This window comes from Cervus elaphus, chromosome 11 (assembly GCF_910594005.1).
Source record: "Cervus elaphus chromosome 11, mCerEla1.1, whole genome shotgun sequence".
Lineage (NCBI taxonomy): Eukaryota > Metazoa > Chordata > Mammalia > Artiodactyla > Cervidae > Cervus > Cervus elaphus.
This window is the reverse complement of record NC_057825.1, coordinates 71,102,474-71,121,250: the sequence shown is the minus strand read 5'-3', so window position 1 is coordinate 71,121,250 and position 18,777 is coordinate 71,102,474. Positions and strand designations below refer to the sequence as shown.

Below are 18,777 nucleotides of genomic sequence, written 5' to 3'. Positions count from 1 at the left end.
AAGGCATTTTAATTACTTAAAACAATGCCTAGTGCACAGTACATCTTCATTTATAATAATGATAATAATATTATCCGTATTATATTGTCACTATTGTTATTCTCCCTTCATTGTTGTTTAGTCACTAAGTCATGTCTAACTCTTTGTGACCCCATGTGGGCTGTAGCCCACCAGGCTCCTCTGTCCATTGGATTTTCCAGGCAAGAATACTGGAGAGGGTTGTCATTTCTTTATCCAGGGCATCTTCCCAACCTAGGGATCAAACCCATGTCTCCTGCACTGGTAGGCACATTCTTAACCACTGAGCCACCTGGGCTTAGAACTTCAGGAAAAATACCCTAGGTCCTATTGTTCAGTGCCCTGAATATAAAAGCCATGCTTAATTATTTACTGAATGACTATATCTGTTTAGATTTTGTGAACTTTTTTTATGGTAGACTGAATACCTCTTGATATTGAATTAAGCCAAAGAGTTAATGAAAAGTAACTCCATTAACTTTTAACATTAATCTTCACTAAGAAGTGTCAAAAATATAAAGTTTCATCCCCTTGTTTTCATATTTGGCAGCATGGAATCTGAAGTCCAAGAACTGGAAAACCTGGGATACTCGGTTATCTGGCTAATTATTTAGACAACGTTTTTGCTTAGTTCCCTTGAAAATAAATTTAATGATGTATAGAATCTAGGAGAGCAAAATGACCTGAGGCCGGTAGTCAGTAACTTCCAAATGCAAAGAGAGTAGTTGGCTTAGGAATTGGGGATTCAAGGCTTAATGAGTATTAATTATAAGAAAACATAGATCTTGTGTGCAAAGAGGTCTGACCTTGGAGAGTTGCTGGAAATACCCCATGGAGACTCCTCTGCCATTTTCCTAACTCATAACAACCCTATCCTATCACCTACAAAATAAACTTTACTATATACAGCTGCCTCCCCTCTTGTTTCATATCTGGCTAGATATCATAGCTCTAAGCAAATAAATAGACAAGGTTTATAAGAAACATTTAGCCTTTACACACAACTTTGACATTGATTGTACCCATTTATGACAGATCAGGATAAATATCTCTGATGTAAATAATTTTCAATGTAAAAAAACATACATTTTAAGAAATACAATTTACCTTTTAAGAATATAACTACAACACAGTTAAAAATGAACACAAATTATATATTACTAAAATAATGTTTTAAAAGAGCTCTTTTTAAATCTAATCTAGCTCAAGTGACTGGTTTAGGAAGAAGCATAATAAAATAAACCTACTATAATGAAAGGAAAAATCTGGACTGTGACTTTATTTTAAGAAAAAAAGGCCATTTCCAAGAAAAGCTTATCACATTATAGGATAGTCTGCATGTATAAAATTAAGTACTAAACAGTTAATATGATTTTAAGTAAGCATTTTAAACTGAAAATATACTGAGCCTTGGTGTAACATGAGAAGAAAAGGATTACACTGATTTATATTGACAGAAACTTAAACAAGTCTTATGCAGTTCCTACACAATGCCAAACTATCTGAATGAAAACAAAAATGAAAAAGCATACAAATATTGAGCATTTTGAAATTTACAAATATTCAATTTGACATCTCATAAACAAAGCCATGAATTGCAATGACAAATACAAAGGTGCTAAAATTAAATAATTTCTCATCCAAATACAGCACTGTTATAGAATTTATTTTTATGAGAAGATCAAGAAGAATGTACACTTCTGTAAAATTAAAGGAATAATTTAATACTATAATATTATTACCAATACTAATATTATAGTACTATTAACACTATAAGTGTATTTGACTATCATTAAATATGAGACTGATTTAACAAAATTTTGCTGTCACTCAATATTTTGGGGGTATTCTTGTAAAAACCTTCTCCCAAAATAAGAAGCACATTAGGAAAAAATAAAAATAAAAAGCTAAGCTTCTGTCTTTAAGTTTTTTTTCCTTTTCGTTTCACTAGCAAGTCATAACAATGCTTGAAAATCTAGCTTTCACTTTTTGTGGTAAACATTACAATATCTATTTTTTTTTTAAAAAGCAAATGCATTCTCAGGAATATGATAAATGATAATTTGTCTTTAGGATTTTTGAACTATATTGTCTCATTTGTTTTGATCCTTTTTTCTTTTTTTCCTCAGTGAATGCCCCAAAGAAAGCTATGAACAAATGATACCTGATAATTCATTCATCTGTCATGTAAAAATTAGAATGATAATATAAATTGTTTTCAAAGTAGCAATATAATGATTTCCTGAATTCTTTATTTTGAATTTTATTATTGCAATAACAAATAGCACTAAATTTAATTTTTCTTTTATTGTACTAACTAGCTTATTTATCCAGCTAACTTTTAGTCACTAATTTGAGTGCTATGATTCTATTTGACCATTTATTTTAGTAATTGGTAAAATATTGGGATTACTCCTCTGTTTGAAGTTCGGACAAAGTCTTCTGAAATGAACGACACACCTTACTAAACAGGAGCTATTCTAAGATAGTGCTTGCCCACCAATAGCAATGGCTGTTAGCAATTAAATCTTATACCAGATTAATTTGGTTAATCTCAGGAGAGAGTGTTTGGAGGCTCCCTGGAGCTGGTCAGCCAGCTGCTACAAGAAATGTTATATTTGTGTGCTTGCTGCTAGTCGGTCTTGCTACACCAAGATTACTTTAGTTAGGTTTTCATTTGAGTGAGTTAGTGTCAGTGATAATAACTTATACCAGAGCAAAGTATCTTTTCATTTACAGTTATTCCAATCTAGTTTGTTTCTCAAGATCTTGCTCACAGATGCTTCTGATTAGTGTTCATATGATTGCTTTGAGGTCTCTGATGAATCATGATAGAATTTATTTTTGTATATATGTTTTCTCCCTATTTTATTGTTCTTCAGCTGACTCAGTGACCTCGATCTGCTTCATATCACTTCAGTATAAAATCTGAAATAAGCAATGGATCAGATTTTTCAGTACTGCATGCTGTATTCACAAACTGGACATATTAATTTTTTTCAGTATATTGCTGAAGTTAAAAAAAATTGTTGCAAAACATTTGCACACCATGACTCTATATTTTTAAAGAAACACATATAACATTTATTTCAATAGTACTGTGCATAAAATATTTCAAGTCTTATATTTAGACTGACCTCCTGGGAAGGGTGATGGGAGGGTGAAGAATAGTCACAACTGTATGTATGATGCATTCAAAGAACAAATAACAAAGAACAATCCAATACTAAGTACAATAAAAGTAACAGTAATTGAAATATTCTTAGAATTTCTTACTTTACCTTTGGGAAATGGTTTTCATAATGTACTTCTTACCCATCTTGCTCTTTGTTCCCATTGGTCACAAGTAAGAGAAATGGATAAGACCTCTGAGCAACACTGAACATTTCAATCTCCAACTTTTTTATGGCCCCATGCATTTCCCCCCGATTTAAAGAGCCTTGCTCACTTGACTTACGTACCATATGTCTGCCAGTAATGTGTTGAAGAAATTGTAATCCTCAAGGGTATTTCATGGGTAAAATCAAAACACTGTTAATCAGACGGCCTGAAGAAGAGACGCTTGTGGGGAAAGCCCACTGCTCCTACATTACCCTGGAGGTGCGTATACTGACTCTGCGGCCCCCTTCTCTGAGGACAGTTCATTGGATCACCAGTGGGCATCTTCCCCCAAAATTAAAGTCTGGTCAGTGGCTTACGAAGTGAGATGACTTGAAAGCTCTGCTCAGCAGAGCAAGGATAAGTAATGAATCCACTAGATTCTCTTTCTAGGGGAGTCTGAATACATAACATACATTTAATCAACAGTTTAAGGAGCAGCAAAAAAAAAAAAAAAACATGCACAGGAGGAGGCAGTGGACAAATAACCATAGGAGACACCATGGTAAGCAGAAGACACGAAAAAGTAGAAGCTATAATCAAGCAGAAGGAAGTGAGTAGAGAAGAGAGGAAACTAAACAAAGTTCAGCTTGAAGGCTTCTATTAATCATGTCTGATATATGGTAAAGTGGACAAAATGTCTTTTAAATTATGCATCCACTTTACCAGTTAGCAGATACATAATTTCTATCTAGTAACTAAATGAGGAATTGAAATCCATGATTATATTATTTGTTTCCATATTTTCTGATAGGTAAGTAGTTGATGAAGTATAAATTGTTAATGGCTTTCTTTTGAGAAAGATTAGGAAGGCAAAACTTCTTGAAAAATTGCAATATATTTGTTAAATTGCAATATATTCATATATAAAATATTAATATATTTTACAAAAGTCTACACCTGTAAAATGAGTTGTCATGGCACTCTGTATCATCATTGAACATTAAGGCTGTCCTAAAGATTAGAGGCTATTTTAAACAGAAGTTTAAAATACTTTTTAGTCTTTCTGAGCCTTTAGGATTAACTATGAACCTGAATCATAGAGGCATATAAGTAAAAAAATATGTTCCAAATACAAACAAATGAACAATTATTGTTTTCTTTAAAATGAATGAACTTCTAATCATACATCTCACAATGAGACTGGCTAGATTAAAAAAAAAAATCTTAATAGTAGATAGCAATGTCTAATTCATATTTTTACCTTCAATTTTTTGGATCAATGATAGCTTGCTAAAATACTACCTCCCAATCAAAAAACAAACAAAAACAAAGGTGAAAGTCTAACCTATGAAGGAAATGGCAAATGTTTTGGAAATCAACTCTCTCTAATAGCACAATAGGAACCTCTGGTCAACAAGTTTGGTCTCACAATTTGTGACATTTTGTGGTAGAAAAGAAAATTTCCTTTTCCCAGAAGCCAAGGGAATTATCAAGTTCAGAATGTTTCTTCTGAAACATTATATGCTTTTCTGATAATTTCTGCTGCTGCTGCGGCTCCTAAGTCGCTTCAGTCGTGTTCGACTCTGAGCCACCCCATGGACTGCAGCCACCAGGCTCCTCCGTCTATGGGATTTTCCAGGCAAGAGTACTGGAGTGGGGTGCCATTGCCTTCTCCGCTGACAATTTCTACTGTGGCCATAGTTACAATGCTAACTTTAAACCATGAAAGAGAATTTGATGAATTTGGTTAACACAAATCTGGAATTCTGCATTTCTTTGAGCACAGCCATTTGCCATAGTAATAAGGAGATGTTCAACTGACTAAATTAATAACTGAGACTGATTTCATGATGAATTCTTAACCTGCACCAAAAGAGCAATCTTTTAAAACACTGAAGCATTTTATATTTGCATGTAAGCAATAAGCAAATTAACTGTTCACTAAAATAGACCCAAGTCTTCTACTTACCAAGCTCTCATATGATGATTTTGCACAATCTATGTAGTCATTAAATATGCACTCTTTATGATTCTCATAATATTAAGAGTGGATAATTCAAATAGGTTTTCCTTAAATTTTATTCCAATTTTGATATTTTTCTAAAGACACTGCCTACACAATGGGCCTTAAGAAAAAGACTCAGCTTTTGCTTCTTTTAGTTATTTATTTTTCATCAGAAATCTATGGTCTCTTTATTTTATATGTAAATTCTCTTATATTTTTGCTGAAAATCATTGATAAAAATTCTTTTCCTTTCCTTCATATATACTTTAAGCTTTAAAAATGACAGCAATGAAAAACAAACAAACAAACAAAAACTGCCCTTCTCTGTATGTATACATTTATCTTCCTTTATTCCTTGAGCAGCTCCTATCCTGTGGATGGACAGCACCGATCAGTGAGAAGCAGTGATTGATGGAACTCTTCAAATCAAGGCTGGTTGTGTGGAGGCCGAGACAGAGGCTCCTTTTGCAGTTCTCTGCTCTTCAGGCACCAGGCAGCTGCTCTGAACTGAATATTTGTTTCATGTTAACAAGAGTCAGCCTCCAGAAATTCCCTCATATCTTTCTAAGCAGTCTGCCAAGTGGCAGCCTGATCAAAGCAATCTCATATGGCTTAAGTGCCACTGGTTGACATTTTGCATTCTTTTATTGCTTTCCATTTTTATCTACATAAAAAAAATTGGTGATAACTAATATCCAGTTGATCTTTTCATTCTGGTAATAAAATCATAATACAAATATCTTATTATCTACTCTGGGCATCCATCATAGTACATTTCCCAATAACATATTACTCAGGGCATTTCTTCACTATATCCAAGTCAAAAGTGAGGTTAAGTACTTGGCCTTAGATTTTTTTTCTTTGCAATCCTTAGACAATTAACTGCCAAAAAAAGAAGCTGAACTTCAACCCTTGACACTCTCCCCACATTAACACCATCTCCAATTTTATTATCTCTGTGTCTTAAATAAATCATTTTCTGTAAGAAGCCAAACATAGTTGGAAGTTCAGCCTACTGGGATATCTTTTTTCACCCCATAGAGCTTTTTATTTTTGTAAGAAAACAAGAAGAAGGAGAACAAGAGAAAACAACATTGGAAATGGAGAAGTAAGATGAGTAAATCTTGGTAGGAAGAAAGAGCAGGTGGGCAGAAGAGACCAATGTATAAGGATTAAATAAACAAAAGTAAATAAACAAGCAAAATAAACATCAAATATCATGGTTTTATTAAAATGCACACTTATATGAATTCAGAGGTGCCTGCAAACCTTCCTGTGGGCAAGAAGGATATTCCATAATTATGTCATTGACTTGAAAAGACAATAAAAAAGGGAAAGACAACACTAACAAGAACAAAAGTCACAAAATCCTCTTTGCACCTGCTACATATTTAAAGTAGTTATTTATATGACAACTAGAACTCACTTATAGTTGATAGGAGCAAGTTTAGTTTTCAAATTTTCAATGTATTTAAACCTTCAAAGATTATAACACTAACAACTTGTAAGGTTACTAAAAGAAGAGAAAAAGAAAAAAAAAAAACCTGAGACTATTAAAACATGCAATGTACCACTACAGATGCCAAATTATCAGGAAAAAAAAGAAACACATAGCCTAATGACTTTAGATGTGTTGACAATTGGGCAGCACGTTTGAAACTGAGACTCTCTTGGTCACTTTATCTCAAGCTACATCCTTGGGCAGACAAAGAGAATGCAAGATAAAACCAATGTCATTTCTGTTATAATAATACTACAGACTCTACTAATAATGCATTTGAGGAAATTTCACAGGGAGTAGAAATTTTCTTTTGCACTCTTTACACTTTTTAAAACACTTAGGTCAACTAACACTATGGGTCAGGCAAGAGACTCTCATACACTCACTTTTCACGCAAATAATTAATGTGTTAGTCACAAAGCACTATTCTGTCCGACTCGCCCTCTTTTAGTAATAACTTGGTATTAGTGTATATCTCTATAATATATAACTATTTTTGTAAAGTCATCTATAACCAGTCCTTATTTCCATTAATCAAATAATTGTTCTTTATGTTAAAAGAATGTGACTCTACAGTCCTTTCCCATCTACCTTTATTGAAGTAAGTTTCACTGTCCAGGGGAGACATTATCTGCACTAAAAGATGGTGGTTCTTTTAGCAACTTCCATATAAAATTATTTTATGATGGTAGATTGTGGTTCTCCTTATTGGAGTTGACTGAAAAACCAAGAATAATCTGATTATCCTGGATAGACGAGAATGGAAGGCTGTAGATATAATACACTTCTGTGTTTGCCTTCCCCTCCATAGATTTTCAAATACTGACCTAATCTAATACCAAGCTGTAGATAACAAACATATCTTAGCAATGAAATAAGCTAATGGACATCAAAGAACTAAGTCTGGTGTGGGATTGTGTGCAGAGACATTCCAATTGTAATCAGAGAGATCAAAACATACATTTTGACACAGACATGACTGCTATTCACAGAGATGGTTCTTTAAAAAAAAAAAAAAATCCTCTCCACACATGAAAATAAGCTTTTTATTTTTAAATAAAAATGGGCTATTTCCTTCCATTTAAAAATTCTTGACAGCTCTTCCTATTAGGGGAGGGAGGGATGGTGGCAACAAAGAGTTTGACAGAGATGGTTCCTGAAATTCAAATCAGGCTCTTCTCAAAAGAATCTTAACAAAAGACTTTGCTGGCCTGTCTGTGGAAGAGTGCATTGCTGCATCTAAACTAATGACACAGGGGCTGAAAAAGAAATATTATCTGCCATCTTGTAGTCCTACAGGTCTGAATACAAGCAACACAGCTAGACCTTCCTACCTCCTCACCTACTACCTATTCTTCAGTAGCAAAGATTGGAGAATCAGATGATATATGTATTTTCTTTTCCATATGTAGTAACACCTGCCATAAAGTGAGGGAAAGGAGGAATAAAAAGGATGGAGTGACTATAGGAAAGAGCAGAGCAACTCTGTATAAGTGTAGAGAAATGAGAGATTCCCATTCAAAATTAATGATTTATCATTTACTATTAATTCTCAAAGTATGATAATTTTTGTTACCATATGTATATTTCCTGTGGAAATTGTCTTAAAGATATCAACTGAGGTATTGCATATTAAGCTCACAACACAGTTGATATCTTAGGTGGGGTATAATTTTTAGATTGTGGTGGTATAAATTTGTGAGTTAGTAAATGTACATTTCAGTTTCAGACAAACTCATGGCTTGCAGAGGATAAATGTAATAAATTAGTCTTTCATTAAACTACAAGTTTAAACTACATTAAACTACTGAGATACAAGTATTTTATTTATATTTCATTATGAGTATGAAATACAGTCCAGGTGGAAATCTCTGCTTATTTAATCATTGTGAGTTAGATTTGCATTATTAAAATGTAAATTCGTCCCTATCCACAAAGTTAAGTAATAACATGATTTCTTGATGGAACTTGGAATTCTGGGTATATCTGCCCATTATTCCCCATATAAAACAAAGGCAAAGGAAATAAAAACATTACCTGATCACTGAATGTTCTTTCCAGTGACTGCTGTCAAGTTAAGGCATTTATAGTCCTGTACGCAGTATGCACTGTAAGCTCATAATCATTGGTTTAATTCAAATAAAATTAAGGGTAAGATATTACCCTTAATATCTTAAGGGGGGAAAAATCCACTAACCATCAAAGACCTTTGTCCTCAAAAGTATTATTCTGTGAAATATCTAGAGAAAATATTATACTTAGTATCAGTCTTATAATAATGAGCCAAATAAAGAGAAATATCTAACAAGGGTAATTAGGCCATAAACATGTATTTTAAAATGATAGAGCTAGAGAATACAGAAGCACATTAGATGGGGCAATTTCCATTAAATACTAAAGTTTATGTAGCCACATTTTGTAAATCTAAAAACCCATCTAATATAAATAAAAATAAAGCAGAAGTCTAGAAAGAAATAGTTCCCCTCACATGGATTTTCTAAGATCCAGGAGGCATCGAGAACATCTACAGGTTTTGTGGGTTGTTACTTTGCCTGTATTTAGGGTCCAGAGGTGAAAGCAAGCTGGATCATGATATCAGATTGGTAAACCTGTGCTTCTTTTCAGAGTGTGGTAGAGACACAGTTTGAAAGAAGATGATGAATATTTGAAAAAATTCCACTTGTGTGAGAGCTCTGAGAGATTAGCTCAGGAACTAGAGTCTGTTTGAGATGGTTTTTAATGCTTTGCTGCTGCTGCTAAGTCGCTTCAGTCATGTCCGACTCTGTGCGACCCCATAGATGGCAGCCTACCAGGCTCCCCCGTCCCTGGGATTCTCCAGGCAAGAACACTGGAGTGGGTTGCCATTTCCTTCTCCAATGCATGAAAGTGAAGAGTGAAAGTGAAGTCGCTCAGTCGTGTCCGACTCTTCGCAACCCCATGAACTGCAGCCTACCAGGCTCCTCCACCCATGTGATTTTCCAGGCAAGAGTACTGGAGTGGATTGCCATTGCCTTCTCCGTTTTAATGCCTTATATGACAGTTTAACAGCTTAATTTTTTTTTTTCACCAATCATGATTCTGTTACCTTTTTATTGTTATGATTGGAAAAACAGTCTTTTATGCTCCTTTAAAATGAATACTAAGTATTTTAAAGACAAATATGAGTTATCAGAAGCATGCTTTATAAACTTATTGCTTTTGTAAGCTGAAGACCACCATTTTGCTCCCCAGAGGATGACTTACTGCCATTTGGATACATAGCCAAAGGTTTTGGGAGTGCATTCCATCAACTCACATTCAGCATTTTCCAAGGACATAAACAAAATATATTTTACTGAATAGGACAATGAAAGATTAGAAGCTTGTTAGAACCATTTTAGTTAAATAGCTAACAACTTTTTTATATTGGAGGAGATTCCTTAATGTGGTCAGCAAAACCTGGAAAAGAAAAACCTAAATATTTATGTAAATAAATAAATTCACTCAAGATAATGCTACAACTCAAAATAAAATCACAGTCCTTACATCCTTTCAAGTTCTCTAGTCCAAATAAAAAAAAAAAACTCAGTCCATGCATCTTTTCTATCTCATCACTTGGCATGCATATCACAGATTTGAAGGGTTTTGGTTATTTTTGCAGATATATGATTAGGATGTAAAAATTCATTATGTAAATACTCTCAGTAAACCAGAAAAACTCTTTAGATAAGTCATATTCTGTATATATATATATATATATATATATATATATGTACATATATATATATATATAAACTTGGAAAAACACACATTATTCAATGTAAAACTTTAGTTGAATTTAGAAGAGTTCAATAGTAACTTTCAAATGAAAGGGATTTTTTTTTCTATGTTTAAGAGATAAAAACAGAAAGTGAAGGAAATTAAGACCCACAGCATTTTATCCTAATTTGGTCATGAAGAGAACTACTGGAGTCCAAGATTTACCAAAATACAAATGCTGTAAGCTTTATCCACAGGTCTACAGAGGTGTTGGTACCTTCTCTTACAGGATATTTCTCACCTCTTTTTCCTACTTAGAGGTAGAAACTGCAGCAGGAATGTCTTCAGCTGGACAGATTTCAAAATGAATTTTTACAACCCAGATGATGGACTGGTATATTTCAAAAGTGAACTCATGAGGTTTATAAACAACTTTCTCTTGCTCTCTCTTTTGTTTTTCTTCACTAGCTACATCATAATGGAGGAATAACATTTTAAAAATTTTGAATAGGCACTTACTGGAATTACAGTTAATCCTGATACAATCTAGATGGGGAAGAATAGATGAAAAATGAAAATTTATCCTTCAAGGTAATAGCTGCAGACATCCAATAAAATCACAGTCCACCCTTCCGGGGACAGACACATGCAAATATGGCCACTCCATATCATTTATTCTTTACATACTTCTAGAACCCAGATTCTTTGTTATAAAACTTCACCATTGGAAACAACGGGAGAAGAATTTTTTTTAAAAATGGCCAAATCAAACAAAGCTACATGGTGACAAATCTAAGTGAAATAAAGAATTGTTAACTGTCAAAGATGCTTGGCTTAGACTGGCTGCAGCTTTCTCCCCATCTGTGAAAGAACAAACCACTGTTTTCAATTTAATTAAAAAGTGCTCCGTCACAATGGGGAACAGTGCAAGCTCAGCTAGGCTCAGACATCTTGGACCTCCAAAATCTATTATCCCGCAAAGGCCAACAGAATGCTTTAGAATTGTGGTGGTCAGATGGAGAGCTAGTTGAAATCATTCTCATTTCACTCTCATGTATTTACTATCATTGTTGCTGCTGTTGTTACTATTACTTGCTTGGACAAAAAAAGCCAGACATTCGCTGGATTCCAAGCCTTGGATTAATTGGAGAAGGAAATAAACACTTCGTTTCCTTTAGAACCTCTAGTGGCTAAGGAGTAGTGTCATTCCCGGGTGCACACAGGCCTATTCCTCTGTTAGGAGCTAACTATGTTATCTCTGTGTAATAAGTTTCATGGTTATTACTGCTATTGATTTTTCTTTTCTTATACTTTCTTCTTACATAAAAGCAGATTCCCCAAGAATGGAATATTTGATCTGAATATCATAGATTATAATTATAAGGGTTATCTTTAAAGGACCATGTGGGGTGTATCATGTTTATTCTATATGTAGATAAATATTTGTTGGATTTGGTTGTTGTATTTAATGCCTTTGGGGAGCATGAAAAATACAAACCTAGATTCTGTTTCCATATAGCTGAGTTTGTCATGTGTCGTCAACCGCATCAGAAAAGTGGTTGCAAACAGCCAAAGATCAGCATTTACACAACTCTGTCCACAGAATGCTTTGCTGTTAGAAAATTCCCATGGGTGTGTTCGCCTCCTCCGGCTAACAGCCCCTTTACTCAAACTAGGCAATTTTGATGGGCTTGTAGTAACCTGTCATTGTCACTAGAGGGAACTCTAACAGAAGAGTAAAAAAGTATTATGTGTTCTTCGGTAAAAAGAAAAACAACCTTATTATTGGACTTTTTAACTTATTATTAGTTGAATGCAATTGTATGCAACAAACTATTAATGAAATAATCTTATATTTTATGAGCTACTATTCTGCCCAGCACAGTTTGATATATGTGGGGTTTTCACAAATGCCATACCTCATCACATTTTGCTACACTTTTTGTAAATCTATGTAGTCTTGAATTTTATTTTCCTCTTTCTGCTTATTCATTATTGTGTGTGTTCAGTACTTCCAGGAAATACAGTAAAACCTCATTAATTTGTACTCCTATTATTTGGAGTTAATTATAATATTGAAACTTATTGGGCAGAACATTTGTAATTCTAGATTCGCTATGAACAGAGATTGTCTGAGAAAAATGAAACAAATTGTGAAAGGCCAAGTTTGGAAAGAAAACTGATTTCAAGTCACTGATGGAGCAACTTCTGTGAAATAATGTGCTAATTATGGATAATTCTTAACCACCCATTAACATTAACCTTGTAAGACCTTTCCTTAAGATTTTTTGAGCTAATTTGTGTTTTTGAATGTTTTTGAAAACAAAATGCTTACATTTTTTTTTAGTCTACAGTTCATACTTTTTCTTAATTTGGCCTGATTTTCCCCTAGATTTTATCCAGTTTGGTGAGGTTTTACTGTAGTGACTCTTTCTGAATGCTACAATTAAGCAGGAAAGCATTATTTTTCTGTGGAAGAGTCTGTGTTTTTAGTGTTCTCATGGCTGCTTGCTGAGGGCCGCAGACTTTGGGCATTGAAGGGTTGTGGATTGTTGTTTGATAGCAAAATATCACCACACAGTATTTCCAAACAGAAAAGATGGGATACCACGAGGGTAACTGTTCAAAGGAGAAGCCCAAGGATAGATAAAGAGCAACTGTTGATCTAGATCACAAACTAGATATTTGACATTTTGTAGCATGTGCTATCCAAGTCAAAGTTGGTGGATTTTTATTTTATCTGAAAGGATTTTATCTATAACCAATCAGAATGTCAGTCAATGTAAAAATAGGAAATTCAGTTTGAGCCATCATCAAGTGTAATAATTCATATTTTCAATTAATCTCATTAATGCACTTGGCTTCCCTTTTAAGAACTCTCAGTGGAAGGAACCACAAAACAGTAAATTATCTTAAACAATATAAAAACAATAAAAAGATGTCCCCAAAACCTAAATGAATTTAAATAATGGAGATGAGACTATTAAGTGTTTTAACTTTCCATGGCAAACAGGCTACTCGATAAATGTTTGCAGGCAAAACTGAACAAAAAGTGAGAAGTGTTAGTTCAATGGGGGAAGGCGAGTTGTTACCTAGGTTGACCGTCAGTTTCACACGCCCTGCGTCCAGCTCCAGGCGGAGGGTGTCTGCTGAGTCTCTGGAGGTGGTTGCCATGAGGATACCATATGCACGCTGGGATCGAAACCGCAAGGACACATCTTCAGCCTCTGTGTGCATTACCACCGGGAGCTGGATTTTCATAAACATACTCCCATCATAGCTCAGAACCGTTGCTTCTACAGTTGGGAAATAAACATAGAAGCTCTGGGTCAGTTTAGAACATAAAAACTTTGAAAAGGAAAAGCATGACCTATTAAAGGTTTCCATATAGAAGACAAGATACAAACTCGGCTCATCTTCTTCCAAAATAAGCAATTTTTTTTTTTTTAACTGGAAAGAGAAGTCACAGGTGAAAATCTGTTAAAGTCTAAAAACAGAGGTGGCTGCACTTCTCTTTCTGTACCTAAAACAACTTCTATCTATAGGATTCATCATGTAGGATCATCCATGTTCATGGATGCATATCTTTTCTCAAGAGCAGAGTTTATAGTGTGTGTGTGTTTGTGTGTGCGTGTGTGTGTGTGTGTGCAACCACAGTGCAAGCCTGGCTTGAAGTACTAGCTACTATTTATGCTTATTTCTATATGGCTAGGCCACTGATCAGCTCTGTGAAATTAAACTTGGCTCGAATCCTTCAATTGCAAAATGAGAGGGTGCTACTAGAGCATCTCTAAGGCTTCTTCCTACCTCAAAGCCCATGATTCTAAGGAAAGTTACTTTTATCATTTTTTAAAAATAATTTGTGCCCCAATACAATCAAAAAAGAAACCCTAAAATTATGACTTAAATACAGGAATCAAGTCAACACTTTTCCAAAGGTGCTGTTCAGAAACTGAAGAAAAACTGGTATTACCAAACAGCAGGTAATACATGTTCCGAGTCACTGGGGTGAAGAAGGTAATTCATTTTCACAAAGACACAAACTGTAACTTCATATTAAAGTTCATTTGCAGATAAGGGGTAACTTGAAGCATTACCTGTAAGCACCACCCTGATGTTCTGAAAAAATTAAGCTATCGCCAAAAAGTCAATAACTGAGGATGGGGGTGGGACTGAATAGCTTGTATGGGTGTGTGCTACTAAAGAAAAGTAGATGGCTTTAATGGAGAAGTTGCTTAATTTTGCATGAAACACAAAGAGAGGCAAAGAGCAAAACTGTGGATCTCAAACTGACTGCTTTAAGAAATAGCGCCCCTTCATGTTAAACACCATATGGTTGTGGAACACTGTGAAACAAGTATGAATCATGTTGCTTTTTCATGGGTTCTGATAACTCAGGATATCATTTAATAAAACAAAAATTACCTAAAATTAAAACCAGCTAGGAAGTTCTCATTCTCTTGCCTATTGACAGTAATTAACTTTGGTGATACAACCATGCCTATTATTAAGACTATATTTTGGAGCTGTGGTTTTGCAAGATTATCTTCTCAAAATCAGGAAAATCAAGTATTTCTTCTAACAGACTTCAATCACTAGTTATCATCTCAGGGTTGAATGCACATCCAGAAGCAGTAAGGGTTCCAGAGCTCCCTGCTTAGGGCCTTTCTCTTCTCTCTACCTCTTAAGGGATCTGGGTCAACTCACATGCTCACTCCCCCTAATACTTATAAACAACCCTGACTTCTCTCCTGAGCTCCCTCAAACATCCATCAGCCATTGCTTATTTGACATCTCCAATTTGAATAAGATACACACACCAATAATGCACAAATTCTCCTGCTCCAATGAACATGCTCCTGCTCCAGTGTTCTCCATCTCTGTAAATGGCTTAACACCATTACTCAGGTCTTAACCTTTCTGCTTTCTTTCTTACCCTCTCTGCCATGTCCAATCTGTTTGCAAATCTGCAAGTCTTGCAGGCTCTAATTCCAATCCACCTTCTGAATCAATCAGTTTGTGCCACTGCAGTACATTAGACTCTGCTCCCATGTTTCACGTAGATCAATGAGGATAGCTCCCTCAATGGCCTCCCTATTTCTACTATTTCTCCCTACACATAGTGGCCAAGCTAAACTTTTAAAGAAGCCAATTTGATCATATCACTTCATTACTTCATCTAGGCACATCCACCCCACCCACCCCTAATCCTTCACCTCCCTACCCTTCACCAATAGATTCCCACCACTGCAGTTCAAATAAAATCTGTATTCCTTTTATTAACCTATAACATTTTGTGTGAATCAGCCCCAGTCCATCTCTCAACCTCAGCTTTTAGCATGTCCTCCCTTGTTGAGTAAATTCCAGCCACACTGATTTCATCTCTCATTCAAGTATTTGCACTTGAGGCACATTCTGTCTTAACAGGTTTCCCCCCCCAGATCTTTATACGGCTGGTTCCTTCAGCATTCAGATTTCTGGTCAAATGTTACTCCAGACATACCTGTTGCAAGCACTCCTTTAGTTCTCCCTCCAGTTATTCTATATCTACCTAGCATTTTTTAAATTACCATTTCTTATTTGTCTGCAATCTGTCCTTGGCCTTTTGTATGCATATCATTACAGCAGAGGCTGAGTCCTCCTCCTTCTTTCTCATCAGCCAAGTGCACCAGGCACAGAGCAGAGCCTTGATAAACACTGACTGAATTAATGATTGGACTTGATACTGAAGGTATGTGAAAGAGCTTATTTCAATTTGGATATCATGTATATGTAAATACTCACTAATGAGATTTAAGTATTTATTCTGTCTATTGTAAGTGAATCTAATTTTGGTGATGTATATGAACAAAATATTCCTTAAAGTCTATGTTGGAAGCCATAATAACGACATAAGAACAACATAAAGACATTCTATGAGAGGGGTCTGTTTACCAAAATAGGGGTCTCATGGCTAAGCATTGACCTAAGCACTGAGAAGATAAAATATAATTCCCTTAAAATATGGTGGTTTTACATCATATCACATATCTATTAATGCATCATATTTTTCCAATAAGGTTTCCCTAAAGAAAATCTAGTAGGATTTGCTCAAAAAATAAAGCACGACTGTGAAGTTGCAAAAAACATTAGAAAACAAAAAACTGCTTCTAGTATAATCTTAAAGACACTTGATCTCTACTACACCCCTTCCTAATTTACAGCCAATCACTGTCCCTATCTATAAAGCAACATATATTTGAATAAAAATTTAAAAGCCATTATCAATCGTTCAGTTACTTAGGTGTTATGTAGATACAAGGGCTAAAATATTTTTAGTTATCTCTTATTTAATCTGTAAATCTAGTCTCTATTATTCAACTATCATTTTTTAAAATTATCTCATTCTTGTATGAAAGATAGCTTAATTTGATTAAAAATTAAGTAGAGGGGACATTCTTTTAGAAATACAGATGACTGACAAGAGATCATAAATATTGTATGAAATCCAATCCAAAGTAAAAAGAAAATCAGCATCATTGGCCTTTAATATTCTCTGAAAAGCTGCACGAATGAAATAACAGTAAAGTAATAAAACTCGAGTGCCTCTGAGTGCCATTTTAAACAATTCTCAGTGTGAAAATAACCTGTTGATAAATGACAAATGAATGCCTAAATGATTCCTCATAATTAGAGTTAACGTTTAATTAGACAAGAAATGGAAAATGTACAAGGTTGTAGTTGAGGGCTGCCAAATAAATGGTAAACAGCATTCTGACATTTGAAGGTTATGCTATTTGGCTGCATTCTTTAAACATTAGTAAACTTAATTTACCACTTAGAACACAAAAGAGTTCTTTAAGAAGCTAATTTCAATATAGCACTTCCCAACAAGGGAGAAAAAGTTTCAACTTTGTCTCCTCTGTCTCCTTCCCCCTTGTCGTTAAGTTTGATAAATTTGCATTTCTGTGTTATTCCTTCTTGTGGTCTAAAGTGTACACCTGTGCTCAGTTTTACCAAAAGGCAGTCACATATTGTGATCAACGATGAAAATCAGACAGGAAGCCAAATTATATTGCTCTGACATCTGTCCCTCCATCTGGTAGAGCTTTAACAAACAACTATAAAGTAGACCTCTGATGATACCATGTACAGACAACCAAAAATATTTTCTGTATGACCAGTCTCCACAAATTTTCAGTTTTTATAAAATGTAAAGCAGGAGAGAAGGTGCTGAATTCAATCTATACTCAACTAGACATGATTTCTATGCTACTCTTCTTTATGGGATCAATACACATTCAAGCAAAATACTATTTTCTTATTTGCCTAAGTCAGCAAATACTCTGATCTTTCTTACAAACTCTTTTGCTTACGTAGTGAAGAATGAAGACTTCCTATAATGTGATTGAAACAGCATTCCCCATGAGCACTGTCCAAGGACTTGAACATGCTTCTTTATAAATTAAATTTATTGCTTAATAGTTGTAAAACAGAAACTTTGAAAATGCCTTTTTTAAAAAAATTTCAAGAGCTGTCAGTCAACGCTTACGTGATCAACAGCCTTATGTGATCAGAGTATATGTGAAGAACCACAGTCAAAGCACTATCTTTGGAATTGGAAACCCTGAAGGCTGGACACGATCTTGTGCTGACTGAACTAGGGCAGAGCTGGGAACTGGACAGCAGCCAAATTTGGCGGCAGTGAACATGACAAGCATCCCAATTCACTCTTGTTCTTGGGAGATGCCATAATGTGAGCAAGAAAATTAATTCTGAAAAGCAAAGACTTCTCGCAATACACTGGTTAGTCCAGAAACAGAAAACACATAAAAATGACTATTTTCTCTCCTTAATGCACAACCAACCTGGAGACAAAGAAATCTGAAGAAATTTTCAGCCACTTGTCAGTTAAAAATGTATGTTGAAACCCAGTGATGAAACTTGCTATTAAATCCTCATTTGCAAATCTGCATATGCTTGCCACCCCTCCTTCTAATTAGCAACATATAAATAGCTCCTTTCCCTCATTCTGGTTTAGAGAGCTCTAGAATTTCTCTTCTTATTTCTGCCATATGCAGTAGTGGAATACTGCCACAGGGTGGTACACCATGCATATTTAACTGAAGGCTTTTGTAATTTGTGTGATAGCTCAGTTATACCCTTTTCTAGCTTCACTTAAGCAGGAGGCATCAGAATAAGTGACAGCTCTCTG

General features: G+C 34.9%; 1 protein-coding gene across 16 annotated transcripts in view; it reads right to left on the bottom strand.

The window, feature by feature from the left end:
• NRXN1 (neurexin 1) overlaps positions 1–18,777 on the bottom strand; it is a 1,160,507-nt gene that overhangs the window by 627,723 nt on the left and 514,007 nt on the right. For 9 of the 16 annotated variants that reach the window (XM_043918041.1, XM_043918042.1, XM_043918032.1 and 6 more), the window contains 2 exons: positions 13,676–13,879; positions 11,103–11,129 (listed from right to left, as the gene is read on the bottom strand). In XM_043918041.1, the coding sequence (XP_043773976.1) occupies positions 11,103–11,129; positions 13,676–13,879 (231 nt within the window). The remainder of the gene's footprint in view (positions 1–11,102; positions 11,130–13,675; positions 13,880–18,777) is intronic. The other 7 variants (XM_043918044.1, XM_043918043.1, XM_043918045.1 and 4 more) reach the window with 1 other exon arrangement.